Below are 20,437 nucleotides of genomic sequence, written 5' to 3'. Positions count from 1 at the left end.
CACTTCCGTTTGTCTCAATGCCAGCCCCACAAACCAAGACTGTTTCTCTCTCCTGTGGAACAGTAGGAATCTTACGAGACTTTGAAGGGGAGAAGGTGGCCCAGGGTTGACTGTATGACCAGCACTGACCTGTGGCCTTTTTTTTGAAGTGGGATTTGCTGGTTGCCACATCCTGCTGCCCTAGTATGGAGACATCTAGGATTTGTGCATGGCAGGTACTAGCAGAAATTATTGCAGGATTGGTGCTTGTAAGCAGTTCTGGTGGCACAATCCTACAGGTCTTCGGGGTATGGTGTCCCTCCTAGTGTCCTCAGGTTGTTTCATGGGTACATTGATGCTGTTAGATAACCTCTTTCCCCACAGTCAACCACAATGAGGGTTAGCTCTCTTATGGGCATCCATCCCCACCAAACCAGCCTGTTCCCTTCAAGCTGGGATTTCCTTCAGGACCTGCTTCAGGTTTGGTTGCTTCTGCTCCATACAGTCCTCCTATACTGTTCCAGAGCATTTTTGCATGCTGTCCCCACATTATTCGAGGCATTCTGAAAGAAAGTTAACACTGAAAGAACAATCTCAGAGCTGTGCAGGCACCATCCAGAGGTAGACATCTGAGTGCTACACAACCGGACATAGCCAACCTGCTCTAGAGAAGGGAAAGGTCTGCGTGGATTAGGCCAGGGATCACTCCCTGGGAGAGATATCCTTAGTGGGAGAGAAGTGGAGAAGTATCAGCACTCAGGTGTGACTGGGTATCAACCCAGTTGGGTTGACCCAACTTTCTACAGCCCACACACCAGAGGTGGAGGTCTAACAACAGCAGGATCTGTGTGAATAATTTCTTCTGCTTTCATATAAGTCTGAAATTTATTATTGGGAGACTTCCAATCCATTCTGTGACAGGCTATTTCCCTGTTAGCACCACTTGGAAAATACAATTGGACCCACATCTCTAAGCAGCAGGTACACAGCCATCCTCTAGGCTTGGCTGCTGTGTCATAAAGTTGGCCATCAGGTAGGCCTGACGTGGTTACATACGAGGAGGGGATACAGTATCTCCTTGTGCTTTGGTGAACTCCCATTATCAGTCCCAGCCAAATAAGCTTGACTGAATTATGAGGTGAGTTTCATCTTGGGCAGGAGACGTACATCAACGCATCAATATCAAGTTGATGCCAAACCAAGCATCACAGCCATATTCACTAGGCACAGTGCCACACGATGGAGTAATAGTGGACTCCTCGTTTACACATGGCACAGGTTTGTTGTGGCTTTTGTACCACATGATTGCTCGTTGGTATTGCCCTGTATTCTGGGGACCAGCTATGTCCTGTAAAAGTGCTGTTCTGAGGTCATCAGTAAGGGTTTGGAACTGCTGTACACAGGCAAGCTCCTCCAGATAGGCTTCTGTTGCCAAGACAAGTCAACAGGAAATTGTTCACTTACTATTGTTAAGGCATTTGGCCTTTAAAAAATATGCTATACATGCTATACAGGCAATATCTATTGTGGTATTAAAATTTTTATTGTTTACTTCTTTACTATTCAATTGATTATCCTTGTTACATTCTTATTGCAATAACACGTGCAAAATGTACTTATTGTGATATTTAACTAACCACAACTTTCACATCTGTAGACGTTTTCATCTTGAATCTCCCAGAATGGTGCAGACTTGAAGTAACTCTGACAGGAGCTGGTGTGCTACAGAGAACAAACAGTAACCTATTGCAGAGAAATAAAGGCTGGAGCCAGCACATGTTTAGCAGAATCCACAAAGCTGCTTCGTACATGGTATTAAAGGTCATGGCTTTTTATTTGATTTTAACAAGCAGATCCAGGAAAGCAGGACAGAATTGGTGCTGTCCAGGAGAAGAGAGTTAGTACTCTCTTTTTTTTCAGTCCATCCAAAATCCTCGGCCGTCATTGATCTCAGTGCAAAGTGTGCAGAACACACAGCGCTGAAGGCAAACCTCTCCTTCAGGGTGGAGGTGGAGGTCACTCAGTGGAGATATTCCTCACGCATCCGGGGAAGAAGGTGGAAGGTGTGCAGTGGTCCCTGGGAGATTTGCTTTAGTCCCTGGTGCCTGTGGGAGCTCCCTAGAGGCGTGGTCCAGGGGAGGTCATGTCCTGGCTGCTGAAGCCAAGACTCATTTTGATCCTAAGACACCCATGGAGGAGCTGGCAAAACTCCTTTAGAAGTTTGCTCTGCTGCAAACTAATGTGAAGAGTCCAGTGTACACCTGCCCAGGTATCAGGGCACATCTAAGCAGAAGAAGACAACACAGGCAATGCACAGGTCCCCCACTGATTTACACAAGCGTATTTCTTCCGAAATAAAAGGGAGTCTCACATCCAAGGAAAAGAAAGAAAAATCCATCCCATTCACTTTTCTAGAAGGCATTTATGTTATTACTCATTCAAGTATTAAACTGAATTTATCCTTTCCCCCAAGGGTGCATTTGGTCATCCTACTGCTGTGCCACAGAGACACACCTGAGCTGTTGAGACACCAAATGTGAGTTTTCCCTACTGTGAAGCTTCCCTCCCATATACCATTTTCCTACACAATCCATCCTGCATGGCCTTGGAGTTTAGGGTTTGCAGCTAGCTCAGTGTCCCTCATTTATCCCACCTCCCGAGAATCTGCAGGCTGACAGCTGTGGAGTAAGGCATAGATAACTTCAGAGACAAGCACATGTCCCCAAAGCCTGCAGATAGAATTTTTTGTGGTATTCACAGACTGTTTCATATGTCAATATGAGAGGAGCATAATTACCAGCTGAGAAGCTGCAGGAAATAAGCCAAGATTGAATGAACGAAATGGAAAATAAAGAAAAGAGTAGAGGACACACACATTTTAAAACAATTATGGAGGTATGTATTCACATGCTCGTGGGAGCCTGGGAATATATAAGAGATTATGACTGCAAAGGAATGAATTCAAGGACCAGTCTGTGGGGAGTATTTTTTTTCCCTGTGACTTCAAACTTCTCTCAGAGCTCACAGAATTTTAGTCAGCTGGCATGCAATAGAGGTACGACTCCCCTAAGGAAACTCTTCCTCAGCTTACTCTGGAAAAGCTCCTGGGAGAGCCTGGGAGGCAGAAGGCTGCAAGCAGAGGCGAAACCTCCTCCTCATTCTCCTTGAACCACGGAACAGGTACGTGGAGATGCATGTGAACGTGGGAGCGTGGTGGAAAGTTGAGCTTTTGACTGTGGGAGAGATGAGGGCTCCAGTGACTTAGAGCTGCAGCCTTTAAAATTAACACAGATGAGGAAGTTACACTATAAACAAAATATTCTGTGTTTATGAATAGTCTGAAGAACTGGCTAAACACACTGTGTAGATGGCTTTATCCACACAGCTGTATATTTAATCCATAAGGGACTTGCACTGCAGTGAGTTAGATCCCTTATATTAAGGAGGCACTGGTTAGTTTATAACAACACAGTTGTCATATGCAGAGTTTGTTATTCTTCTCTGTGCTTACGGTAATGAAAGATGGGGACACGTTTGGGCATTTTTTCTTTCTTCACAGGACTTCAGTCTATTTATGGTATCACTGCATTATAGTGCTGTGAACCAGGAGTATTGCAGAGATCAGCATTGTGCACTGATTAAATGCCATTCGCCCATCTCTCCGAAACTGAATCCTAATATAGCCTTGGGCAAATCACACGGTCCTGGGGAAAAATGACCAAAAGGCTGTTTGGCTCATCTGCTCTTCTTACTATCAGCACTGTCATTGAGCTCTCCCCGTTGGGGCAAGAGGTGTGGGATGGCAGGATTATTTTGCTACTCTTAAGATCCTGACAGCTTGAATGTCACCTTGGGTGAACGATGACTTACTGAGAGGGTTTTGCTGCATCTGGACTGTTATCAAGGCAATTAACATTTAGATAATACTTGGAACTGGTAAAGTTTTAGAAAATCCTAATTTTATAAAAGTCACAGATAAATTTCTAAAGCCAAAGCCTCTTGTATTTTTGATAAAAGTGCAGATATGTTTCCCTTAAATAGAATCAAAAGTTTGACTTTCCACAACAGTGGAAATCTGTTTGTGTTTTTTTGGGGGGTTTTTTTGTTTTGGTTTTTTTTTTTTTTATTTCAAATAAGATGTTCTCATTTCAACTTTGAAATCAACTTATTACTCTAAAATGCTAAAATCCTTTCATTTTCAATAACAAAAATTCACAACCAGTCATCTCTTTTTAAAGCAGATGGTTACATCTCATTGACCGTATAGTTGTTTGACTTTTTACTAATACAACGATGGATGGTTTCAATGGGGAGTATCAGTATCATGCAGCCAGATCTTTGAGAAATAATTTTCCTCACCTCATTTTGTCTCCTGTCAGGTCATATAAATTAAATACACCTTTTCCCAAACACTGACTTAACTGCCAATCAAAATAAAAATGCTGAATTAAAAACCTATTTTTCTCTTTTTTTCTGCACTAGGATAAGATGGTAAGAAATTATTCTGTTTTAGTTCCTGAATTTGAGTTTCCCCCAGAGCTTTGGTCAACAGGGAAAGTATTTCACGGTCAGATAGTTTAATCTGCAAATGTCACTTTTTGCTGATGTGTCTTCATTTTCCCATCTCCTACTATCCCTTGACCCAACCCATCATTCAATAAGTGTCCAGGCCTGTGGGTTTCATACAATTCTGGTTTATTTAAATTTTCTTTCCTGGAAAGAGGAGTATTAAAACATGGTAATAAAATAGGGAATCTGGCTAAACTCTGTGTGTCTGATTAATTGAAAATGTTAATTTTTAGTAGAGACATGCTGTTGGCTAAACACGTAGTACAGGAGCAGATGAAGAGAGGACAGAGAGAGAAAGGAGGAAGACAGCAGCTTCTAAAGACAGGAGAAAAGACATGCTGGGGTCACAAGAGATGTAGAATGCTTATTTTGACATGTGGACTTGACGTCAGAGAGGTATGAGACTGCATATGCCCATGAGACACTAAGCAATGGCACAAGCAAAATGAACTAGGAGAAGCAACTCCTGGAGATGTTGCAGGGTCTCAAGAGCTGGAGCTGTGCCTCCTTCTCAAAAGCTGTGGCTGAGGATGACATCAGCTATCTACTTTTTTTAATAGGGTTAATATAGAAATCTCCAGCTCCCTGGTGGGACCAATCACCAGGGAGCTATTCCAGCTGAAAGGGAGCAAGATTCATATTACTTCTGTGCTTGCAGTTCAGACCCATTTTCTGAGGCAAAAGCTTGGTTTTTTTACTTAACCGATTGTGAGATGCTGGATCCGAATCTCGCTGAATTATTGATATGAGTCGGAACCAACTCACTCTGTGTGTGTGTGTGTAAGGACTGGGCCTAGACCCACAGGTACGTGGTAAGGCCTGCACATCAGGCCTGCTGGGAGCACATGGCAGAGCTGGAAGGCCTGTGGCCAACACGGCTGAGCCCATGGAAAGCACATGGCAGGGCTGAAGGCCGTGCAGCTGAGCTGTCAGTCAAGGCAGACCTGCCTGGTAGCCCACACACACACACACCCACACACACCCCATGCCTCTGGAGCCTGTGATTGGCACTCCTTACTCTGGCCTGGAAGACACTGGAAGGCACTGGAAGGCCTGGGAGGGAAAACTAAACTGAGACTCTGTATGAGCTCTCTCTTTTCTCCTGCAACCTGCACCATGCAAATCATCGAATCCTGTCGGTAACCGTTTTTCCTTTTCTCTGTCTCCTTCTCTCTTTCTTCTCTCTTTCTTTACCCTTTTAATCTGTTTTCTTCTTTTACTCTTTTCCTTTTCTTGTGAGTAACTTAAAACCAATTAATTGTGTTTTACTAAAGCTGGTATATTGATTCAGTGGAATGGGGTTTTGTGCTGGGTGTTTTAATGTAATGCTTTTTCTTGGTTGTATTTTACTCCTTAAAAACTGTTTGCCAAAAAATCTTATTATTCTCAGTACATTGAAATACTTTCTCTTAGAGAAAAGTGTGTGATTCTTTCTCTGGATGCAAATTCGAGGTTATAACAAACCAAAGGCTTTTTAAAAATCTTAAATGAAATGTATCAACTCTGGGCAGCTTATAGCTTAAAATCTGGAGCGTAACACTGATGTAAACTCTTCTCTGAAGAGTTTGATTCATATGGCTCAACACAGGACTCAACCCAGAAGCACTGCCTTAGAAAACAGCAGTGTTATGGATGGACAAACTCTGAAAGTTCTGGAGGTTCAAGACACGCAATAATCAAGATATATTTTTGTTTCCCTGAAACCCGTAGGAAGCTGCAGCAAATTACAGTCCAGCTGGTGAGAGTCAGTGGCTGGGATTTTTCCTTCTTGCTCTGGGCCACGCTGGGAAGAGGGTTTGGAGGAGAGGAGATGTATGTCTAAAGAGGTGCCATTAGCTTCATGAGGCATAGGATGTAATTCAGCTGATATTGACAGAAACCAAGCAGGCAATGACTGCTAAGGAGACCACTGAAAAATCAGGAAGGGTCTGATTTCACACAGTCACAGGTGCAAACCCTTTGACATCAGTGGAATGGGAGAGCCCTTGCTATTTTGTGCGCAAAAGAGCTTAATTCTCCACTCTGCCAGATGGAGAAGAGACTGGCTGGCTGCGGCTCTGAGCAGCCTGGTCTAGTGGAAGTTGTCCTTACCAATGGCAGAGAGATTGGAACTAGATGATCTTCAAGATCCCTTCCAACTCAAGCCATTCTAGGATTCTGTGATTCTATGACCCAGTCTGTCTGATGAAGGTGACACTTGCTTTGCAGACATGGCTTACCAAGCCCATACCATGCTAATATTTCAACATCACTTCAAGGTGTAAACTGCTGGGTAGCCCAAAGCACAAAAATAGTGAAAGCTGGAAATCAGCCAAATGCTTCAGGGTCTTTGAAACTGGTTTCTGTCTGATCCCCTTTAGAAACAGACAAAGGTGGTAAGGACAGCACTGATTTTTCCCAGTGCGGCTGGTTTCCTCTGAGGCTGTGATTTTAATGAAGGAAAGTCCTGAACAGCAGAATCAGTGCATGCCCTTCCCTCCTGCTTTGGCATTTGTTTCTGTCCAGGCTCTTCTTCACAGTTCAGCTGGCACAGCTGCTTGGCCACTCGGTAAAACAGCTTGAGGAACAGAACTGGCTTATTAAAAAGTGCAACCAACAAAACCTCTACTATTTTTATCCCTGCAAATCCAAACTTCCCAAAGTTCTCTGAACATCCATGTGTAGAAAATGTGAAGTTACAATCATCCCAGTTACTCGCTGCTCTTCATTTCAGGCATATTAGTACTCCAAATAAAAATATCCCATTTAATTCTTTTTTTTTTCTCTTGAAGGCCTCAAATAATTGAGGTTTTTCTTGTGAAAGTGTCTGTGCATGTTAAGTGCTATTGCACACTGCTGACAAGGCAAAGTCTAAACATAGAGCATCCAGAAGGAATTTAAACCTCTGGATGCCTGTCCCCAACTTTGACAAGAGTTTTCTGCTTATCCCAAGGGGATTGCAGATAGAGAGCTTAACTTTAGGAAGCATGCCAAAGGGATCAAGTGAAAAACAGCACTGCAGCCATCTGCAACCTAGGGAAGCTCAAGACACAGTGTACTTGGGGGAAGGTGATCAAAATTAGTCTGATGAGAGCCCAGTCAAGGACAACCAGTCTGGGGTTGTGATAATCCCACTGGCAGGCTGTTCTCCTGAAAACTTAATGTGGATTTGTGCTGGTTTAAGGGTAAACCAGTAGGAGAAATGAACCCAACTCAAAAGAGATTGTAAATCGGAATTACAATTTAGTAAAAATAATATAATAAATACAATTATTCAGATGAACAATTGGTTTTAGCCCACAAAACCCAGATGTATAACCCAGCGCCCTGGGGCACAAACAGAATGGTGTTTGTTGGCCTCCGTGTTGAGCCCCACATGATCCCTAGAGTCCAAAAGTAAAAGGAGAGGAAAAACCTGTTGGTGTGAGTGACGGTTGCAGTCCAGTCGAGGTTCTGGTCTTCCTCTGGGTCTCATAAGTGGTACCAGAAGTCCCAAGATACCAAGATTATATACCCTCAGGTTCAGGCAGGAATGCCCAGTACCTCCCCCAGGGCAGGCAGTTCCCCAATGAGTGACTGTGAGTCGTGAGTATGAGAACAAGAACATCCTCCTATCTCACAGGCCTCTTAACACCTAGCTTGTAGCCTGAGAGGTCAGATGTGCTCTGGGCAGCTGCTGCAAATGGTCTATTGTTAACAGTTTCTGGGAAATGACATGGAGGGTGTAGAATACACAGTTTGGGTTACATCCACACAGTGATGAACTGGTCCCAGCTGTTCTAACTAGGACAGGATTTTTCTGTCCATTGCACATAATCATGACCTAACCTGTTGTTTTTTTCATAACATCTTCATAACTAAACCAGCAGCCTGGTCTAGAGGAAGGTCTCCCTGTCCATGGCAGATGGGTTGGAACCAGATGATCTTTTAACCCAAACTATTCTGTGATTTTATGATTCTATGATTTATGCCTCTCATTTCAGAGTGCATTGCAAAGCAAACAAGATGCTAAGAGCCCATCTCTGAACAGAAAAAGAGTTCTTTAGTCCAGGACAGGTTTCTGAATTCTGGGCTTTATATTTATCAGCCATGAATTTTAAACTTTTAATGCTCAAGTGTAGTTTCCCTGAAGATGCAGAGAGAGATTTAGGTTCAGGAGGCCCCAATGCCCCCAGGAATGTAACTCATAGACACAAAACCCTAAAGTAAACATGTTGCCGTGCCTCATACATGCAGACAGACAGTGGCAGTGGCAATAATAAGCCACTTATTCCTCTGCCAAACCCATGGCCCAGCCGTGGCAGTTCCTCTGGCAAAAATCTCCCCATTTCTTAACTCCTGTCCCAAGGAAGGGCTTCAGGATGTTGCACAGCAGGCAACTCTATTCAGAGAGGAGTGTGGAGAAAGACAAGCAGCATAATTAAAACAGACACTGTTCCAATTAAGGTTATTTCACTAAAAATGCCTCTGTTCTGAACTTATGAGTGAGTGTCTTGGCATCCTGAGAAGCTGAAGAACAATTCCATTGGTGCCAGGACTGAATCCATTTTGAAGATCCGGATATGGTTTTTAAAGAGATAGTAAGTGGTGTTTGAGGATGCAAGAAAACCTTGAAACAAGGTAAATGTGAAATATTCCATCTTTTTAGCCCTGAGGGTTCTAACTTGGCAGTTAAAAGTCTTGTGTGGAAAAGGATCAGACCCTGGGGAGTTTGTTTTGTGTTTTGTGTGTTCTCTTGTATTTAACTCTCCTTGGCACAGGAAGACATCTGTGTTAATTGCCTAAGCAGTAACAAAAATTACCTGTGGGAGAAATTTGGAACGTGCTGCTGTTATTAGCTGCAAGCAACATCTATAAAGTAGTTTCAAGGTTATTATTGTAGTAGGGATGGAGACAAGTATTGTTCAGGAATGGGAAATGGGAAAACTGGGATTAAACCCTAGTTATTCCATGGTTTCAAATGTGTCTTGAGGCAAATGAATGTTCTTCTCTGCCTTTGCCCTCCATTTGTTAAGCGGACATGCTGACGTGGTTTGCGTACCATGCTTTTTCCAGATATTAAATTGTTTGACACTTAATAAGACTCCTTGGGGATGATGTTCACTGATCCCACATATTTTTCAGCTGGGGATGGGTGATTTTGAAGTACTGTGATGGAAAGCAGTGACACTCAATAGGTTTCAGAGTTCAATCTTGCTCTCAGGTATGCTGGGATTTTTATCACAACTGCCAGTGGGAGCAAAGTGACACTGAGCAAGAAGCTGCTTCAAGTCTGAGAAAGCTTCAGAGCAGTAAAAGCTCCTTTAGGTTGAACTGTTGCTACTGCTGCTCCCATAATGTTTTTGTAAGCTGTGGTTACAGACATCAGTGCCAGCAGGCAGGGCTTAGTGGTGATGCTCTCTGACACCAGGGTAATGCAGGCCCTGTGAGCCCTGAACTCCACACTGGGGGAAGGGCAGGGGGCTGTTCAGACCTGCCCAGAAGGTAGACAGGAGGGGGACGCAGTGCTGTGTCACACAAGGTGTTACTGAGGAAGGTCTAAATGTTGTCCGGAGAAAAGCTAATCAGGAAAAGCTCCTCAGCTGGACAGAGAACTGAAAACAACCCTGGGAAGGGAATCTTCATGTTCAAGGATCTTGGGGTGTATCATGACAGCTCAGGGGGAAATAGCCTTAAAAGATGTGTAGATGTGGCACTTGGGGACATGGTGTAGTGGGGGTCTTGGCCATGCTGGGTTAATGGTTGGACCTGATGATCTTACAGGGTTTTTCCAACCTAAATGACTCTATGAGGAGTGGCTTACCTTACTCTGGTCAGAGTCCATGTGGTCTCATATTGGAAGAGACCACTATGTCCTAGTGCTTCAGGGTGTGACAGTCACCTTAGAAATACCTCGAGAGACAGCATCCTTGCTTACTACAGATCTGTCTTACACAGCAAGCCATTACATCAGATTTTTGTGTTTAAATATATCAATTCCCCTGTTGCTTTATAAACTTGAAATGCAGGAAATTTCAAAGCATGTTAAGATCCTCGAATGTGTCAGGTTTACTATTTAAGAAGCAAAGGGATGATTTTTTTATTTTTTTTTTACTGATGGTGTGACAAGGGAAGACATTGCAGAGTGCGTGGGTCACATGTTGTCCAGCAGGGTGGTGTCCTGTTGTGGGTAATATCCTCAGCTTAATTCGCTGCATCTAAACAGAAAGCTTTTCCATTTGAGGGCTCTTAGTAAAGCCTTGTAAGCAGTGGTATGTTTGTCTTTTCTCTCCATCCCAGCAAACTAATACTCTAATGACAAAACTAATTTTCTACTCTTTAGGAGGCATCCACTCCTCTAAACATGGGGAATGAGGAACAGAGTGGGGAGACAGAGACAGTATGAGTAGTGGCATCAGCAATTCCTCCTTCCACAGGATGATTTCAGTGTATTTTGCAAACATTAATTAAAAGGTCAAGAATTTACATCACTGGTGTTGTTTTAGAGTGGAGGAACACGCTTCTGATACCACTACTGATAACCAAAGACAAACTCCAAATTCTTTCACCTTGGGGTCCCAGATTATCATCCGTCACTGGTTGTTCTTGTGAAATGAAAGGAGTTTACGATCTGCAAATAGAGTAGCTGTGGTCTAATCCTACCCAGTTTCTCTATTCCTAGTACACAACTCTGTTCTCTGGCAGGGAAGGGGAGGAGTGGGCAGGTTTCCATCGTGAACCTGTTGGCAGTACTGTTCAGCAACTGCCATTGCTGTGAAAGACCATGACCATCCACTGCTTCCCTCAAAAAGTGACTAAGCAGAGGGATTTACACCAGCCAGGAATGATCCTATCTCTTTTGTTTCCAGCCTCCTGATGCTCTCCAGACAGAAGCCACTGAGTAACAGTCCGTTGATGCAGGACTTTTCTGGCTCATGTACATGGGATTGGTGTGTGTTTGGAGCATGCCAGATCCAGGCTTGTTCCTGGGACAATTTAAGAGTGGAGCTAGCTAAGCAGTGCTGCATGGCTTCCAGTTGTGAAAGGGTGTGTGTTTCACTGGCTCTGCATGGGGGCAAGACCAGCTCAGATCTGTCAGCAAGAAGCCGTACAAATACAGGCAGAGTCCACATGTTTGTGACAGGCTGACATAAAGAAGTGATATCCTGAGCTCACATCGGTGCTGACCACAGCAAGAGACCTCATTAGTGTCTGTCTAGAAACAAGCTGTTTGGAGGAGGAATGCTTTCCTTTGGCTTTGGTTGTATTTTTCTCCCATTGCCCAGTGACAGGCCTCCCAGTGGTTTTTTGCTCCTTTTGCAGTTATTTCTATGCTCTTTCCTGTAGTGTTTTCCAGACAGTTAAACTCTGATGAATCTGTTGATTCACACAAATGCATTCTATTTCATATTTGTCTCTTTGTAAGGCATCTGTGCCTGCCCATGGCAGAGGGGTTGGACTAGATGACCTTTAAAGGTCCCTTCCAACCCAAATTATTCTATGATCTCCTTTCAGATGCATTTAAAAGCCTGTCCTGACCTGAGATGTGTAAAAAACTAGTAAAAAATGTTAGAAAACTAAAATTTGGACAAAAAGTTCTCAGTCCATTCTTTAAGCTGCTTGTACTAACTCAACAAGGATGAACACGTAAAAGCTCTTTGGCACCCTGGGACTAGATGAGTAGAAAATGTTGTGGATGGAAGTGGAAACTGTTCCCAATGGTAGTTGTTTCTGAGAGGTGCCTGTTCACTTTGCTCAGAACTTCAAAAACCCCAAAACTCAGAACCCCAAAACTTTAGCCTAGTGGAAAGCACCTGAGCTGCCTCTATGGGGAGAGTGTGGGTAACTCAGTCCTGAGTGGTTGTCCTTCTCCATGTTGCCAGACACACTGCCCAGCATGAGCATCTGGACTTCATTGGGTGGCCTGAGTATCATCTAGGCAGCAGCTGAAATCACACTGGGGCAAACCCATTAAATGCCTTGGACCTTCCTTTCAAGTGCTCATATAAATCTCTTTTCCCACCAGACTCGAAGGAATGCAAGGCTACAGAGGTAAATTGTTAAGCTCAGAGATGAGTTGATTTATTGCACTGCTTGTCCATCTCCATACTTGATGATGATCTGGTGCCAGCTTTCACATATGTTGACCACTGTGTCCCAGTTGAAATCTAACAGTAATTAATTTTACCTGCAGAACCATGAGACTGTACATCATCTTCTTACTGGCAGTGGTGAATACAAGAACCGCAGAAGGAACATCCTGTGAAATGGTAAGGCTTTACTCAGGCCCCTTGAAATCCTGAATGAGGCTGAGACTGCCTTGTTACAGGCACTGTACAAACAGCTATAATCTCTGAAAATGGGAATCTCCCAGGACCAGACTCTCCATGATGGCAGAAATGGGATTTGGGCTGTGTCCTTGTTGTGGGGACAGCGCATAAGAGAGGTGGAGTGGGTGAAGTTGGTAGAAGGGTGACTGTCTCTGTTTTTCTCTAAGGGCGAGCTGGCTAAAAGAAATCTGACCTGATTTCCCCAAGATCAGACAGGGATTCTGTGACTGAGACAGAGAAAGAACTTAGACCTAAAATCAACTCCTTTATATCAAGCCCATGTTCTTTGTGCTTTAAATAAAGTATCTTCTGTGAAATGCATCTATACCAGCCCTTTTGTAATAACAGGGAGACTGACCTCCTCTGTCCTGACACAGCATTGCTGCCAGGGAAGTTGTACCTGACTTCTGCTGGAGGGAAATGAAGTGACAAAGCCTCTTGACCTAGTACAAAATTTGTTCCTTGAATTTTTGTGAGCACCTGGAACAGTCCTATGAATGTTATTCATAGTACTGTTCAAAGTGGAACTTTCTCCCTTCCCTATCAAAGTGCTTCTGATTGTAACAGGACATTTAAGAATAACTTTTTTTTCCTGAACGTTGAAGCTGTTCAGCACAAATCCTCAAGAATTTCCAAAATAGGGAAAAAAATTATTTGCTAGCTGAACACAACTCCCTTATGGGACTCATTCCATTCCTGTCCACCCTGATGTTTTGCTGCATTTCCTGAATTCCAAAGGAATTAAGACCTAGTATATATAAAAAGATCTTGGGAAGGTGTCTGGGCAGCTCAGCTCATTGGCTGGAGAAGGAAGACTGATGAAGCCACTGTCAACATGTCAGCTCGGGTCCCATGTATCATAGTCATATGAAGGCTGGGCAAGACGTGCAATAACCCAAGCAGATTCATCCCCTCTCATTTCTTGATGGGTCACAGACCAGGCTGACTGCTGAGGAGTAAACACATGCTTGTTTCCACCACTCCTTTGCTTTCATCAAGCCAACAATCCAGGGCTGTGTGCAGCTAAACTGGGATAAATTTAGCTCTGACAGAAAACACATTGCAGTCAAGGTCTGGGATGCTCATCTGATATAAATTAACAGCTCAGCATTGCTAATGTCCTTTCTGATTGTCTTCCTTCAGACGATGTTTGGTCCAATGGAAGATGGGTGTAAATCCAAACACAAAGAAAGAGGGAGCTACTGGATTAACTGATGGTCCATTGAAGTCCTGCATTATCATTTTTTGCCTTACTGTTCTACTTGATACCTTCCCTGTGATGACAATTGAGAATAGCAAAAACTCAGAAATGGAAACTTTCATCCCAAGTCTCCTGGAAGAGGGATGAATCAGAAACTTAAGCCCTTCTCTGACTCACCACTGGTGCTCCTGTCATTGAACTAGAGTCCTAAAAGAGGAATTGAACACTTCCTACCAGACCCCCCCCCCCAGGACTGACATGCACTGATTGTACCAGTTATGGCACATCTACTTATTGCAAGACAACAAGGCATAGCTTAAATGTCAGGAGCTTCTTCCTAACTCATGTTGCCTTCCACAGGCTTCAACTAGATCATGTTCACTTCCCAAAGAAAGATGTTTCTGCTATTTCGTGTTAACTGGTAAAGGATAAGCTTTGAAATAATTTATAGAAGGGAGAGGATTTTAGGGAATTCTATTTTACCTTGCATTGAGGTGATGCAAGAATATGTGCATATCTGGTTATTATAGGTCAGCTGATGTGGGGTACGTGGGCAAACTGCTAAGGTTTGATTGTGTAGCTGGGGAGTTCTTCTGAGAACAGTCATGGACAACATTCAAGTGCAGGTCATTGCCAAGTGGCTCCGGCCCAAATTCTTTGGTTCACATGTTCATAAGTTGATAACATAGAACACAAGTGAAGGCTTGGATCCAGCCACTTTTTTGTAGGGCTCTTACTAAGGTGAATGACAACTTCCACACAGTGCTGAGCAGTGAAGAATTGGAGTCAGAATCCAAATGATGCTCAGCTTTTGAACTGTTGGGTCATTTTTTGCCAGCACATGAATGGGACCAGACACTGAAGGGGTCAAGTGCTCCTCACCCTGCAGTACTTCTTGCCAATGGATGTGGAATAAACTGATGACAGCAGTGGCAAAGATGATGAAGTCAGAACATGACGAAAAAAAAGCCTGAGACTTTTCCAGTCTCAGGCTGCCAACCCATTGGGCTAAGAGGTGAGAGGAGGAGAGATACATCAAACAGATGCTGTTTGCTCCAATCCACTGAGATGTACTTCATTTTTCTTTCTACTGCTGATGAGAATGACATTCATGCTGTTTGAGCCTCAGGGGAAAAAAGATGGTGCAAAAGATAAGAAATTTGGTGAGGATGAAGATAGTCAGTGAAAAGGAATGAAACTTTTAAAAAAATAATGGGAGGGGAAATGTTATAAGAACAAATATCAGACAGTGGAAGGTACAGATTTGATCAGTCTCTTTTATTACTGGGAAGGTTCCATGGATGTAAATTAAAGGCCAAATCCTGCAAGATACTTGGTGATCTGGGACTGACTACTCACCCATCAACTTCAGTGAAAACCTGCCAACTGGCATCAACAGGAGTTGGATCAGGACTTTGCTAAGATGCTTATTGCCCACAAGGAGTGGAGGGGGTTTAACACTTGTTGAGATCTGGCTCAAAGTGTGGGAAGAAACCTGGCATCTGCCTTAGGCTGTGAAGCACCTGCTGCTTTCTCGCTCTGTATTTTTGTATCCTTCTGACTTCTCCCTCTTCAACAAACCAAACAAGAAGAGGCTTCCTTCTTGTGCCTTGGAGCTAAGCCAACTCAGGGCATATTTTAGCTCAAAATGAGCAATTCTATGGGGACTTTGCAGTAAAGAAATAATTTCAGGGAGAAGCCAGAAGATTTCCTTCTTTTTTTCCTAATTTTTTTATCTGGGTGAGATTTAAGTGACTTGGAGGGGGGAAAAAAAGGAAGGTGTTCAGGGTTTAATGGTCAATTACTTGGGATCTTTGGGTAAAGATATATCACATGAAGGAATCGGAGCAGTCTGTATATATCTAGAGTTTGAATAAGCACTTAACGCTTCTCTGGCATATTTTTGTGTGGTCTCCAAAATTCAGGTGATGCAAAAGAGATTCACAAAACATTGACTAGTGCCCCACTTCTCCTAAACAGATCTGCCACTTAATTCACCTCAAAGTTCACATGAAACAGAAGGGGTTTAATATTTTTTACTTTAAATGTTTCTTTAATGTCTGAAAAGCAATGTGTCATGGAATCTGATTCTGCTTCTCCACTGAAGTTAAGATTCAACAGATTTCTTTCTTTACTTCTTTCTTTTCTGATCTTTTCATGAACACTGTATGCCCCAGACACGCAAATATATTCATAACAAGAGTTTTCCTCCAGTGAATTAAATGCTGCTTAAGCCTTTCACATTCCACTTCCTCACACTGCTGTATGTTCTCCTTAATAACAAAATACAGCTTGACATTTATGCAAGGATGGTCATGTTCATGTTTCTGATCTTGCTGATGAACATACACTCTAAACTTTGGTCTGGGCACAGACTCAATCCTAGCTGCAATTAAACAGACTTGCATCTGGAAGATAAATTTGACTTTGATGCTTGTTTTTTTCATATATCTGCTGCTGAGAATTGGCCTGAAAAGACATGACCCTCACTGCACATCACAGCTTTTTCCCTCTCAAAAACTGGCTTTACATAATTTGTCTTTTTCATATTGTATCATGGGTGTCTTGTATGGCTGGTTTCACAAGGTGTGCTCCCCACGCAAGAAGAAGGAAACTGGAGCCTTAGGAAAAGGGTAAACATGGATAGTAAAAGCAGAAGAGTTTAGAGATTTCCATCAGAAATACTTCAGTTGCTGAATGACCAATTTGGTTAAAGACGCATCGCTTAACTAAGCCATGGCTAAAGGAAGATATGATCAAATATCTGAGGATGTGAATATGAAGGGGAGACAGGGTTTGGGCTATAGGATCCTTTTATGTTTTTCCACTTCTTTGCTTTGGGACCCATGCTGCCAACAGAGTGAAGCTCTTTTAAGTAGTACTTAATATTTCAAGTAGAGTTTGAAAAATATGATGCAGTGACAAAAGTAAGAAAATTTGTAAGTCAGAAATGTCTTTAAAATTAAATGAGTGCTGTTAGCTGCAAAGAAGTGTTAGGATTGCTGTTCTTGCTGTCTGAGTGCTCAGAGAAAGTGGTGTGATCAGTGTTTCAGAAGAAAGATCTACCTGGATGCTGAATGTTATTTTCCTTGCATTTAATGCAACCATGTTTTTCATTTGTTATGTGACAGCCCCTCTTCTCTCTTTTTCTGGCAGGCAAACTCTCAGGCATTTTGCCACAACAAAGACCTCCACCAAATCCCTCATGAGCTCCATTTAAATGTAAACAAAATAGATCTGTCTGGAAATCTGATTCAAAGCATCCCTGAAATGCCATTATCATTTTACACTTCCCTCCAGTGTCTGGATTTAAGCTCTAACCAGATAAGCTTCATCACGCCTGGAGTGTTTGCACATATGACGAGCTTGCTAGAAATAAATTTAGCCAAGAATCACTTATATGAGCTTGCTCAGAATGGAACAGAGGGGATTGGACTTTTACCCAAGGTGGAAATAATGGACTTGTCGCACAACAGTCTGTACAATGGGATGGCTGAGTATTTCATTAAACAAGCTCCAACACTGCAGTATCTTTCCTTGGCAGACAACAGTATTGTAATGGTATCACACAAGATGTTTCAGGGATCTCCCAGTCTTGTGGAGATAGATCTTCAGAGTAATATCATCATGGAAATAGAAGAAGGTGCTTTTGAGACTCTAGTGAACCTTTCCAAACTCAATCTCTCCACAAATTCAATTACTTGCATCTCCGATTTCAACCTCAGGCAGCTGGAGATACTTGACCTTAGCAGGAATAGCATTGAGACCTTCCACATCACAAAGTCAGATGATGAATATAGCTTAAGATGTCTGGATCTGAGTGAAAACAAATTGCTTCACTTCCCAGTCTTCCCTCAGGTAAATAAACTGGTAACTCTGAATTTATCAAATAATTTAATCCAGCTCACTGCTGAATCCCCTCATAATAAAAAGGATTACATGGAAAATGAGTGGCTAGATGGTTCTTTCCGTCTTCTTGATCAGAAGCAAAGTAGAAACATAAGTTCTCCTTATTTATCCCAGCTTGTATATTTAGACTTAAGTTATAATGAAATCAAATCCATTCCGGATAAATTCTTTGAATCAATGTTGTCCCTTCACACCCTTAATCTCAGTAAAAACTGTCTCCAAGCATTTTTAGTAACTTGTGACAATGCATTAATGTCCCTAACTGTCCTTGACTTGAGCTACAATGCTTTGCAGAACCTTCTCCTTGATGCTGGTGTGTTGTCCAATCTGAAGGAGCTTTATATTCAAAACAACCATCTTCAGACCCTGCAATTTGACATCTTCTCTAGTCTTCCTAGCCTCAGACTGCTTAATCTACAAAGCAACAACATCAACCTTTGCAGCATGTACTCCGCATTAGCTAAGCAAAGACTTGCTGGAGAGGAAAGTGGTTGTGTATCATTTGTTGATTCTCCTACTCTTCAGTACTTGTACCTAGCTGACAACGTGCTGAACACCCTACCAGCACACAGCTTCTACAAGACTTCTCTGATTGTCTTAGATCTCACCATGAACCCTGGACTGAAAATAGAACTTAAAGCACTGTCAGGACTGGAAAAGTCTCTGGAATATTTGTATTTACATGGCAATAGCTTGATGGATTTAAATATTGACTTGCCTTGTTTTAGTCACCTTAAACATTTAAACCTCTCTGAAAATCAGTTGAACTGGCTGCCTAAGTGGGGTAGTGACTCTCCACTGGAAGTTCTGGACCTACGGAACAATAAGTTCAGTACATTACAGAACAGCAACATTTTAGCATTAGAAAATTCACTTAAAAACTTATATCTCACTGGGAACCCACTCGACTGCTGTGGAAACATCTGGCTTTCATCAATGATACAGAACAAAAATGTCCAGATCCCCAACGTGGAGCACTTAACGTGCCAGTACACTCAGAACTTCGGGTATCAGGAAGAAATGTACATTTGGAACATTAGATCAGAAGACTGTGAAAAAGAGGATCTGAAGAAAATCAACATCCTTATTATATTAACATTTGTGTTGGTTTTATCTGTGATTATCATCGGTGCAGGTTCATTTTTTTGCTTCCGAAGGCAAAACTTCAGCCATCAGTTTAAAGCATAGAAACACAAAATGCCTTGAAAATTGAAGAAATCGGGTGCTACACTGGCAGTGTGTATAAATAAAGGGTGAAACTCTCATCTTTGATTTTGAACTGTGGATTTTAAGATGGTTTTGAAGTGCCCCTGTAGTGGTCTGGGTTCCAGGGACCAGAAGGAGAATTTGCCATGTTTTGCACTTGTTTCATTCACATGCAGATCTGCTTAACAAGTTCATACAGTGGTAGAGGAGACCACTGTAAAGCACTGCTGTTGTTTTGAGGAATGTGTAATTTAAACCAGACCGAAAGAAAAAGCCCTCTAAGGTCTTGAGACCTGAGACTTTCCACTAAGCTCAGAGCTCATTGATTACATCAGCCACGTAGGAAACCGCTTCTCAAAGTTATGTGCCTCCATAAGATGTTTTGATTTGGTCTGGTCTGAGCTTTGTTTTTTCCTAAGTGGTTAGGTCCTAACACTTCTTAGACTGAAATCATACCAAAATATACCAGAGTGGGTCAAAACACAATCTTCACTCCTTGAAGTTGGTTGCAAATTTCCCAACAGTTCCAAACCAATGAGAATTTAGTTAAAAAAAAAAAAAAAGAAGGAAATTACAGTTCGTGTCTGTTGTGCTCGTGGTTGACATCTAGAAAATCTAGAAAATGTTTGTTAGGATGTTGCTCCAGTCACAAGGACAAGACATGAGAAGTATATGAGGTCAATTAGTCCTGGAACTTATTACCCATGAGTGATGTAGAAGAAGTCTCAAGCAAGAAACAACTGCACTATACATTACCCAGATCTGCTCAGAAGCTCACAGGTCCACAGCTCAACTAAAAGAGGAGAAATTTACCCCTCATGTGCAATGCATATTTAACTGGGTTTAATGTGAAGAAATTAATCTCCAGGGTGAACATTTTTTTAAAAGAAAAATCTTGGAGATGAATTTTAACCAGCTATCATTGGACTGAAATTTTTTTATTTCTGAGGAAAACTGTTGGGAATTCACTACATACAGTTGCATTTCAATGCAGAAGAATAATATATCTATTTTTAAAGGTCACAGGATTTAGTCTACAAAAAGATACTTTAAAAATATCATTGTGAAATGATACACAGGGAACCTAGTCCTGAGATATTATTCAGATCAGATGTCCACTGTCTCTCCCTAAAGAGATAGGATGGGCTGCAAGAAAAGTTACATAGATCCTCATTCTATGATGGGTTTAAGGTGGCTAACGTGTTCTGTTGCTAAAAGTTGACACTGACATACCTTGTGTTCTAAACCATGACAGAAAATTAACCATTTTGAAGTTAAGAAAAGC

At 42.3% G+C, this 20,437-nt stretch overlaps 1 protein-coding gene across 3 annotated transcripts; it reads left to right on the top strand.

Annotated features, from left to right (window-relative positions):
- Positions 1-3,055: 3,055 nt before the first annotated feature.
- On the top strand, positions 3,056-19,211 carry LRRC32 (leucine rich repeat containing 32). 3 transcript variants are annotated; one of them, XM_008924913.3, is made up of 3 exons: positions 3,056-3,159; positions 12,701-12,776; positions 17,194-19,211. In XM_008924913.3, exons 2-3 carry the CDS (start codon positions 12,705-12,707, stop codon positions 19,132-19,134), a joined length of 2,013 nt encoding a protein of 670 aa, XP_008923161.3. In that variant the 5' UTR covers positions 3,056-3,159; positions 12,701-12,704; the 3' UTR covers positions 19,135-19,211. The 3 variants fall into 3 exon arrangements, with proteins under 3 accessions (XP_008923161.3, XP_017941058.2, XP_029820754.1); XM_018085569.2 differs by lacking the exon at positions 3,056-3,159 and adding an exon at positions 5,224-5,353; XM_029964894.1 differs by lacking the exon at positions 3,056-3,159 and adding an exon at positions 5,584-5,687.
- Positions 19,212-20,437: the final 1,226 nt, after the last annotated feature.

The sequence above is a fragment of the Manacus vitellinus genome, unplaced genomic scaffold (genome assembly GCF_001715985.3).
Source record: "Manacus vitellinus isolate BGI_N305 unplaced genomic scaffold, ASM171598v3 scaffold_83_pilon, whole genome shotgun sequence".
Classification (NCBI taxonomy): Eukaryota; Metazoa; Chordata; class Aves; order Passeriformes; family Pipridae; genus Manacus; species Manacus vitellinus.
The sequence above is the reverse complement of the archived record's forward strand: the minus strand, read 5'-3'. Positions and strand labels throughout refer to the sequence as shown.

Coding starts and splice junctions, on each gene's coding strand:
- LRRC32 (XM_029964894.1), top strand. CDS start 5,632: ATGAGCTCTCTCTTTTCTCCTGCAACCTGCACCATGCAAATCATCGAA. Junction 5,688..12,700: donor CAAATCATCGAATCCTGTCG/GTAACCGTTTTT, acceptor TTTTACCTGCAG/AACCATGAGACTGTACATCA. Junction 12,777..17,193: donor AAGGAACATCCTGTGAAATG/GTAAGGCTTTAC, acceptor TTTTTCTGGCAG/GCAAACTCTCAGGCATTTTG.